We start from the raw sequence: 9859 nt of genomic DNA on the forward strand, positions 1-9859 counted from the left end.
CTCGCTCTCTCATTCTCTAATTCCTTCTCACATTCTAAATCTGTCTCTCTCTCTCTGCCTCCCTCAATCTTTCTCACTCTCTCACTCTCCCAAAGTCAATCTCTCACTCTCTCATTCTCCAATTCCTTCTCACATTCTCAGTCAGTCACTCTCTCAATCTTTCTCTCTCACACACACGCACTCCCTCTCTCAATCTTTCTCTCTCACACACTCACACACACTCTCTCTCTCAATCTTTCTCTCTCTCACACTCACACGCCCTCCCTCTCTCAATCTTTCTCTCTCTCACACTCACACGCACTCCCTCTCTCAATCTTTCTCTCTCTTACACACACACACTTTCTTTCTCACTCTCTCACTCTCTCCCTCTCTTCCTCCCTCATTCTATCATTTTCTCACTCTCTCACCTCTCATGCCTTTTCTAACTTTCTTCTTCACAATCTCCCTCTCACTATTCGTTTTATTCAGGTTCAGAAAAAGAACTTGCTTAGAATAAATGACTTACACTATATGGATGACTATGAAGGGCAACGATAAATGATTTACACTTCGAGTCAACTTTCACTGGAATCCCTGTAAATGGGAAAGTCATACTTTCTAATTTTGACTTACAATAATTTTCTAATATTCACTTAAAATATTTTCTGAAATTGAAATTGAATTTTAACATTGACTTTGACGTTGAGACATCAATCTGACTGGACCAATACCAGACCTGACCGAGACAGGACCGGACCGAGACCAGACCGGACCGAGACTGTACCGGACTGGACGGAGACCAGACCTGACCGAGACCAGACCAGACCGAGACTGGACCGGACTGGACTGGATTGAATTTTAACATTGATTTCGACGTTGAGGAATCAATCTGACTGGACCGATACCAGACCTGACCACGACAGGACCCAACCAAAACCAGACCAAACCGAGAATGAACCGGACTGGATCAAGACTGGACTGGATTGAATTTTAACATTGACCTTGACGTTGAGGAATCAACCTTACTGGACCAATACCAGACCTGACCAAGACAGGACCTGACCGAAACTGTGCCCGAACGAGAGTGGACCGAACTGGACCGAGACTGGACTGGATTGAATTTTAACATTGACTTTGGCGTTGAGGAATCACCCTTTACTGGACGGATACCAGAATTGACCGAGACAGGACCCAACCGAGATCGGACCGGACCGGACCGAGACTGGACCGGACTGGACCGGGATTGGACTGGATTGAATTTTAACATTGACTTTGACATTGAGGAATCAACGTTACTGGACCGAGACCAGAATTGGTCGAGACAGGACCCAACCGAGACCGGATCGGACCGGACCGGACCGAACCGAGACTGGACCGGACTGGACCGAGACTGGACTGGACCAAGACCGAGACCGAGACCGGATGGAGACCAGACCAGAGCGAGATGGAGACCAAGAACGAGACTGGACCGAGACCAGACCAGAACGAGATGGAAACCGAAACTGAGACCGGACCAAGGCTGGACCGAGACCGAGACCGAGACTGGACCGAGACCAGACCAGAACAAGATGGAGACCGAGACCGAGATCGGACCGAACTTCAGGCCTAAGTTTAGGTTTTATTGATTCATTATCCTTCATCAGTCATCCATCGTCTAAAGTCAAAACTAAGATCATCAATATAATAGCATTTTCATGGATGCCAACAAAGATTTTAGCTAAGTGGAGAGGGAGAGAGATAAACTGGACGAGAGAGAGAGAGAGAGAGAGATAGAGAGAGAGAGAGAGAGAGAGAGAGAGATGAACCCATCTGCCATGCTCCGGCGCTTCATCAGCTGCGGAAGCAGCACCAGCTGCTGCAGTGCGACTGCGTTTTCGGCAGTGCCCAGGAAGAAGACCCGCCTTGTCTTCATGGGTTCTCCTCATGTCGGTCCAACGTCCCTTCTCGCCGTCTCTCACCCGCAATAACCCTTTTTTTGTGTGCTGATAGGTGTCCACATTGGTCCTCGAGAAGCTGTTCAATGCGTCAGAGGCGCCAGAATCCAACTTTGAGGTGTTTTTTCTCCCTCTTCTCGTTCCCATTGATCCAATTCTTGAAGGGTTCTGTTGATTCGTTAGATTCTTGTTTATCTCGTTTATTATTGTTCAGTTGTGGAAAATTCCCAGTGATTCTCTTGTTACTGTAATTTTCAGACATTTTCCGCATATAACCTCTCTTAGATTCTCGTTTATCTCTCAGATTCTTCATCTGTGATACTCAGCTCTGGCCATTTGAAGAAAATTTGAGCATTCCTGATGAATCGAGGTTGTCAATAATTCTATAGAAAGTGTTTTTATCCATCATCTATATAGGGAATCCCGGATAAAGCAAGGTTATTTGATAATTTAAGAAAGATCTTCGTGTATTCAATGAAATTCCAAATTGAATATCTTGACTTATTCAAAACTTTAATATCAGTTATGTAATCCACCTTGATCAGAGAGAACTACTGGATTTGGATGATGATATACATTTTAAAAAACTTTCTGTCCCCGGTGATTATACTTCTGTAATAATGCAATCGAAATTTAGCTTGCAGCTATCGTTACCCAACCGCCTTCTGAAAAGAATAGAGGAAGAAAGGTTCTGCCATCACCTGTTGCGCAGTACGCTATGGACCGTGGATTCTCTGATGATCTCATTTTCTGGCCGGATAAAGCTGGAGATGTAAGTTGAGCGCAGAAATGTCTGTAAGCAGTTTTTTACGAAGTAATAGATTAAAATGTTACCCTTCATAATCAAATGTTTTAGTTTGGGATTATTTTTTTATTGATCTCTCACTCTCACGCACACAAACACTCACAGACTAAGCGCAAGAAGCCAATAACATAATCAGATTAATCTTCTCTGTCTATGTCAATCGTCAAGCATACCCATGTCAATGTCATTATTGTCCTCATTTTTTCATATATGATTTATTTTCTAGTTTCTTAGATTATTTTTCTGTCCTCTATGGTAATTATTGTGCAGGAACGTTTTTTGGAAGATTTCAAAAGTCTGAAACCAGAAATTTGTGTCACAGCCGCTTATGGAAATATTTTACCTACCAAGTTTCTTGATATTCCTCAATCTGGTTAGTAAGCATGCGATTAATTTTTTGCAGCCCATCATGGCATGAGCTGCTCAGTAATTTTATGAAATTTCTTGAAATATATACATTTTAAACTATTTCTTTTAAAACTGGAAGTGCTATTAGAAGATTATTGATGAATGCTGAGACATTATCTATGATTTAACAATCTACAACCTCTTTTTTTTCTGCGCGATGAATTATTGAGAAGAAATTACTTCCAGGGGTTGTCAATATTCATCCCAGCTTGTTGCCTCTCTACCGTGGCGCAGCACCTGTTCAAAGGGCACTACAGGTCAATAGCCTTTCGTTAATCAATTAATTGATTGGTTGATTCGTAAATATTGTTAGTATGTGCCGTTATTAACTAATTATGAATGTATTCAATTGCTCAATCAGGACGGAGTGAAGGAAACTGGCGTTTCGCTGGCCTATACAGTCCGTGCCCTTGATGCTGGACCAATCATTGCATACGAGAAGTTGGAAGTTGATGATCACATTAAGGTTAGCGTTAACTTATTTAATAGGTTATTTCAAAAAAAAAAACTTATTTAATAGGTTGGGTTAAATGTAAAGAAAAATTCTTAGTAGAAAAATAATATTCAAATACAAGTCTAAAGAAAATTATCCCTTTTCTGGCAACTCTCTCGAACTTTGTTTGTTTCTCAAAACAAGACACTTGCCCACGTTTCTTCTCATTATTTGATTTTTCAGGCACCAGAGTTACTCGAAATTCTCTTCAACAGAGGTACCATAGTTTCTCTTATCTGAAGTTTAGATGCAGATTGAATCGGAATGTACAAAAGGAATCGAGAAACATTATGTCTTTTCATGAAAAAAAAACTTGAGTTAAGAAAAAAAAACCTGTGATAACAAGCCTCTTGGAAGTTTCACAAATGTCTATATTTTTTTTAATTTTCACCCTGAACAGGATTACTTAGCAAGCATTCCAGGTTGCCGGATTATTACTGAAGTCATGAATTAAGATGTTCCCTTAATCTTTAATTAGTTGAAAAACATTCTTATATAAGTCTTTCCCATTTGATATGTATATTTTGTCTCAATTTAGTCTCACCATAATTTATGTTCTTGTCCATCTGACTCTCCAAAACTTACTCTCCGAACCTAGAAACTTATAAAATACTAATAGTGGCGCTAAACTTAAGAACCAACCTACGCATTCTTTCAATTTTCCCTTGAAGTATTTCATTTCAAGTCCGCTCATGGGATTTAACTCTCATTCTTCGATTCCAGGATCCGAAATGTTGATACGCGAGATTCCAGCCATTTCTGATGGCTCGGCAAAGCTCAGCGCTCATGTACAAGAAGATTCTAAGGCCACTTTGGCCCCCAAGGTTGTGTTCTTTTTCTTGTTCTTTTTTTTCTTATGTATAATATGTTGATAGGGCAAATTTATTTGAATCTCAATAATTTGTCAAAATCCTTGCAAGGTATTTCAGTTTCTATTATTTCAAATTATACGCTCCGTAATGTTTTCCCTTTCGTTTACCTGGTGTAAAATCAACTTTGTGGTTTCGTTCAAAAAAAAAATCAACTTTATGGTATAAGATATGTTATTTTGGAGCTAATAGATTCATCCATATGTTATTTATAATTTGGATATGCTAATCTGGGGCTCATCTATTCAGTGTAGGACTTCATTGTTATGGTTAACATTGAGTTGAATACTTTAAGTTTTATAAAAAATTCCATCCGCAAACAAATAAAGAACTTTTGTGTTATTTTTTATGGTCCTTTTGAAAATCTTTTTCTACTCTAAAATATAATTAGGGTTCCTTCGGCAAGTACGTTAATAATCAATCTAACTGTGTGTAGCTCAAACCCGAGGAAGCGTGGCTATTCTTTGACGACGACGCCCGTGCTCTACATAATAAGGTAAATCATTTATTTATCAAAAATATTTTTCTGTAAGACATGAATAAGACTTCTTTAGGTGAGGGCATTCTCAGGGTGGCCGGGAACTCGAGCTAAGCTTCAAGTGCTTGGATCCAATGGTTCGGAGAAAATCATAGAGCTCAAGATCATCACGACCAACTTTATTGATTATTGCAAGATTGATGGTGACGTAAATGAAATACGATTTAACAAGGGTTCATTAATGGTACAATGCAAAGGACAGTCGGTTCTCGAGGTGCGGCATTAGATCTCTTTCTCTCTCTCTCTCTCTCTCTCTCTCTCTCTCTCTCTCTCTCTCTCTCTCTCTCTCTCTCTCTCTCTCTCTCTCTCTCTCTCTCTCTCATTGTGCTATGCATCCCTCTTTGTCTCTTCGTCCCTTCTCCAACCATCCATCCATCTATCCTTCCATACATGCATGCAAGGATAGATCCACATATATATTGGTGAGTAAATATCCATCCATCTAATCGATCCTCCAACCAACCCATACATCCACACATTTATCAGTACAAATCGAAATTCATCCATTCACCTATCAAACCATCCATCGACATTTAGATTATGTCTATCCATATCCTAATTCTAGATAATCTTGGTAGTCTCTTTTATTGTATTTTGTTGTAAATAAGCCACGTTATATAATGAGCTCACTCTTCCGTTCTGTTTCCGTTCCAATTTCTGTATAGCGACTCATGAGAATAAATGACTCAACTGTGATTGGGCTTTGGCCCATTCAATGTGTAAATAGCCAGTATTTAAATTGGCCAACCTTAAGTAATCTTGATCATGTTTTTTTCTAAACCCTAATTCGCTCTTAGGGATTTGGTAGAGCAGGTGTCCGTGCATTACTGTTTTTGGTACTTTTGACACTTACATCCAGTTGCAATACGTTCATAAATACATATTCATATCCATATCCATCCAAAAGTTGATCCATTCACCCTTCGATCCATTTGTCATTTGCTTTTTATCTCTCTCTCTCACACAGACACTCTCTATCTCTGTAATATTTTTGTATCTCTTCACTATTACAGTAAATTTCTTCAAAAACATTTCTTAATCTTTACTATAAACAGGTTCTGGAGATCCAGCTGCCTGGGAAGAAGGTTATGAGTGCAAATGACTTCTGGAATGGCATGAGGGGTCAAAAATTGAAAAAATTGACGATCTAGAAAGAGGAAACATGAAAGAAAATACTGTTCAAAAGGTATGTTGGGACCCCACCTCGTGCTTGAACCTCCTTTGGCATCCGTCGTGCACTAGACAAGTCGAATACTGTTCATGCTCTTTTGTTTATTTTGTGCAGGAAACTTCACAGCAATCAGATATGATATGATGTGGGATGACTACAATCCTTTAAAAAGAAAACAATTTTGTCAGATTAATTGACTGTCTCCACATTGCAATTTTCCTGAACGAACTGTTAATTCCATTTTATTTTTTAAAAAAGTGTTGATATGTTGCAGAGTCCACTGCATTACGATTGATCATGTTGCATCAGATAGAATATGCCGTGCCATATTCTTTAAATCAGCATAAACTTTTTCATTTATTTCTTAGATTGAATAATTTTACCATTTTCTGGGATTTCGTGGACTGGGGGCTTAGCCCTCAAGCTCTTAAGGAAATTTTTTGAGAACAAGCATCCGACATTCTTCACTTTTTTCTTTAAAATCATTCGTATTTTATTTTTAGTTAGTTTTTCTAATCATGTCAAAATCCTAAATTTTCAGCATTAACTTTGAACGGCTACTTGACACCGAGTAAAGGTTTCCAGCAAAGCATCGACTTTAAATTTTTTCTAGAAGAATTGTGGAAAATAAACTGTTGAACCCATAATGTCTTTGATTTTCCCTGCCGACCAATAAGGAATAAATTCAAAGTTTGGGATCCTTCCCATTTGACGACCAGTTTGGCGGCTCCTTTCTGTGCTCCCCCATCATATACTTAGCACCAGGCATTTCTTGGTGCACTGCCGCAACTCCTTCCCTGAAACCATCTGACGGAGGCAAATTGCGGTGTTATTTTTAATTGTCGTTGTAATTTTTAATTTGCCTACAGTCAAATAAATTTATAGTATGTAGAAACTTACTCAAAGATGTATAATTGAGAGTAAGGTTGTCTCCACAGGGACTGGCCTTTAGGTGTAGATTAATAGTTGAGTTATTAGTTAATAAGAGTTAGTGATAATACTAAAGATAATGATAATAAGAAGAGATAACTAATTAATAAGCACAGGGGATCTTACTTTAATAAGATTGGTACAGAAAGGGGAATATTAGATATATGGATCTATCTTTTATAGCTACTAAGAATAAGAAAGAATTAAGATATTAGGTAGCTAGTGAAGAAATATAAAATACTTAAGAATAAGAAAGATAGAGTAATTAGTAATAAGAGGATAGAAGAAAGAAGAAGAGTTATATAGATGGGTATATATATATTAAGAGAGAACAGAGGGGATAAAAGAGTATTTATATATTAATAAGATAGATAGGAAGAGAATAAGTGACTATCTAACTATAATATGTTAAGTAAGAATTTAGGTGTGGGGAGATATTGGGAAGAAGTGAAAGGATAATAATAGTAGTAAGAAGAATTTATAGAATTATAGAATAGATTAGAATTATAGAGTACTACTTATAGTAGTAAGATCGTTATCACAGAATTATATAGGTAGTTTTAGTGGTTTTATCTGATTTATGTAGTTTTTATAGTTTTCGTATAATTGATTTAGTGAAATACAGGTAGATTTAGTCAAACACCTGAGAGGTGTTCGACCAAATGCCCCTGAGGAGGGGTAGACGAGGAGCTATTTATATGGTATTTACTTAGTAGTAAGTTTTTTATATGTTTTATAAATATTTTATAAAGATGAGAGGGTGTTTCTGTCGAATGCCCGTGAGGTGTTCGAATGAATGCCCGATAGACTCCGAATAGTGATAAAGAGAAGATAAGAGAGTTGATTCTGTCGAACGTTCGTGAGGTGTTCGACAGAATGCTCAAAAGAAGGAGGGATATATTTTTTTATGTTTTTATAAGGTTGAGTGAGATACAACTTAGTTAAATCGAATAATGTTGATCGAACACACTAGGTGTTCGATGAAATGCCCAGAAGAAATCCGCGAATCAAAATGAATCGAAAACGCCATTATATGATGAAATGTTGAATAAAATTTCCCGTTAAGCTCAAAACGGATATATGGGGATAATCTACGAAGCTCAAACCTCACTGAACGCCTTGATTCAGAGAGCAGTCGTGGTTGCGCCGGTCGCCGCCGCCGAGCTCAATTTTCTGACTCTCCTCCTCCTCCGAGATCTTCTTGAGAGTCCTTTGAGCTTTAAGAGGTGTGTCACGGCACCTCGCTGGCTACTGGGTCACCTGCGAGAGCCCTCCGCCGTCCCTCTTTTCTTGCAGCCGGAGATGCCAAAATTGGGGGCTCTCGGCCCCTTTTTAACGGCCTAGGAAGGAACCCCGAGGCCATCCGATGATGGGGAGCTGCCCTGGTAGCCCTCTCGGGCCGTCGGATCACGGCTGGTCCCCCCTCGCCAGCCGAGAATCGCCTCCGGCCGGCGAAGTCGACGGCCAGGGGCGTGAGTGGACGCGATTGCCCCTGGCCGTTGGATAGTCTCCATCTAGGTCCAACGGCTGCGATTAAATCGCAGCCGTGGACCTGCCTCGTCAACGCCCTGTCACCCTCCTTGTCTTCATCTGATTTGTCCGTCGACAGGTCCCGCTGCTGCGTCAGCCTAAACAAAAAATAAGATAGTCAAAAGGGCAAGATAGATCTCCACCGTCTGACCTTCTTCAAGAAAATTAGACGCCTAAGATCATATCCGCCTCTTTAAATAAGCCCAAAAAGACACGGGCTTCAGGCCAGCTTGGCTTGAAGCCCAGTTCAATTTTCTTCTTATTTCCTTATGATCGTGGCCCAACGGGCCACGATCATGTTTTTACTCTGCGGGCCGGCCCGATGCGAACAAAATAACATGGGATTTATATCCCATATTGAAAACTTCTAAAAAATGGAACGTTATATAGTTGTCTACCGATTCTAACTTCTGAAATTACATAATACCCCTGCCTCTCAATGCAACTTCCTCGGGGCTATGATGGGGTTCGACTCGGGCCTGCTGCGCTTGTGCTCCTTTTGCAAAATGGTCTCACCGGTGTGCCAGAGCCGGCCTAAGTGCTCCGCGCTCGCTGGCCCTGGCTGCCGGCTTGAGGCCTTGTCCTTGGGTTGCTCATAAGCCGGCCCATAAAAATCCATTTTATCTTTATTTATTTTATTTTATTTTCTCCTTAATACTTCCCTCTTTCTTTCTTCGAATTTAATACAGAATTTTTACCCCTGCAATTTCGTAGACAAGATACTAAATAGAACATGAGAAAATTAAATAGGTATTAAATGTCTATTTCAACTAAAAATATTTAAATTGTATAACATGCATAAAATGACATTAAAATGCATCATTTTTACTATTTGTTTTATTTAATGCATGACATGCAATATTTTATAAAATAGGGTGAAATACATATGAATTGGTCCCAAAATGCCTTTAAAATATGTATAATTACATGAATCATTTTGGACTTATCACCATCCTCCCTGTATGCCTTACCCCATATGTGTCGCACCCACTGTGCACCTGTTACACTCCCAGAGAAAGCGGAGTAAGTTCTGGAATAAACTTTATTCAAGAACCCTAAATGTAGCTCAAGTGTAACAACGATCTAGGAGTTGCAAGAGTATTTGTAAAGGAAAAGATGAAAGGAAAATAGTACGACCACACCGGATCGATTGATGGGCTTCTTGAAGGAAGGGAGGATCTCCCTAGCCAGCCTCAGTCGAA

The 9859-nt window shown here is 39.5% G+C and overlaps 1 protein-coding gene across 2 annotated transcripts; it reads left to right on the forward strand.

Moving 5' to 3' along the window:
* The first annotated feature begins 1704 nt into the window (after window positions 1-1704).
* On the forward strand, window positions 1705-6909 carry PDE194 (formyltransferase). Of its 2 annotated transcripts, XM_078583478.1 has the most exons (13): window positions 1705-1904; window positions 1969-2031; window positions 2218-2283; window positions 2558-2685; window positions 2989-3091; window positions 3313-3383; window positions 3488-3592; window positions 3803-3836; window positions 4343-4443; window positions 4925-4984; window positions 5043-5240; window positions 6082-6212; window positions 6312-6909. In XM_078583478.1, the coding sequence occupies exons 3-12, from the start codon at window positions 2274-2276 to the stop codon at window positions 6175-6177; spliced, it is 906 nt and encodes a 301-aa protein (XP_078439604.1). In that variant the 5' UTR covers window positions 1705-1904; window positions 1969-2031; window positions 2218-2273; the 3' UTR covers window positions 6178-6212; window positions 6312-6909. The 2 variants fall into 2 exon arrangements, with proteins under 2 accessions (XP_078439604.1, XP_078439603.1); XM_078583477.1 differs by lacking the exon at window positions 2218-2283 and having other exon boundaries at window positions 2551-2685.
* Window positions 6910-9859: the final 2950 nt, after the last annotated feature.

Source organism: Wolffia australiana, chromosome 11 (assembly GCF_029677425.1).
Source record: "Wolffia australiana isolate 7733 chromosome 11, ASM2967742v1".
Taxonomy (NCBI): Eukaryota; Viridiplantae; Streptophyta; class Magnoliopsida; order Alismatales; family Araceae; genus Wolffia; species Wolffia australiana.

What these genes read in the sequence shown, in the direction of transcription:
- PDE194 (XM_078583477.1), top strand. Translation starts at nt 1,779, where the DNA reads ATGAACCCATCTGCCATGCTCCGGCGCTTCATCAGCTGCGGAAGCAGC. An exon ending in GGCCGGATAAAGCTGGAGAT is followed by an intron (nt 2,686 to 2,988) that starts GTAAGTTGAGCG and finishes ATTATTGTGCAG; the next exon opens with GAACGTTTTTTGGAAGATTT. An exon ending in CGAAATTCTCTTCAACAGAG is followed by an intron (nt 3,837 to 4,342) that starts GTACCATAGTTT and finishes CTTCGATTCCAG; the next exon opens with GATCCGAAATGTTGATACGC.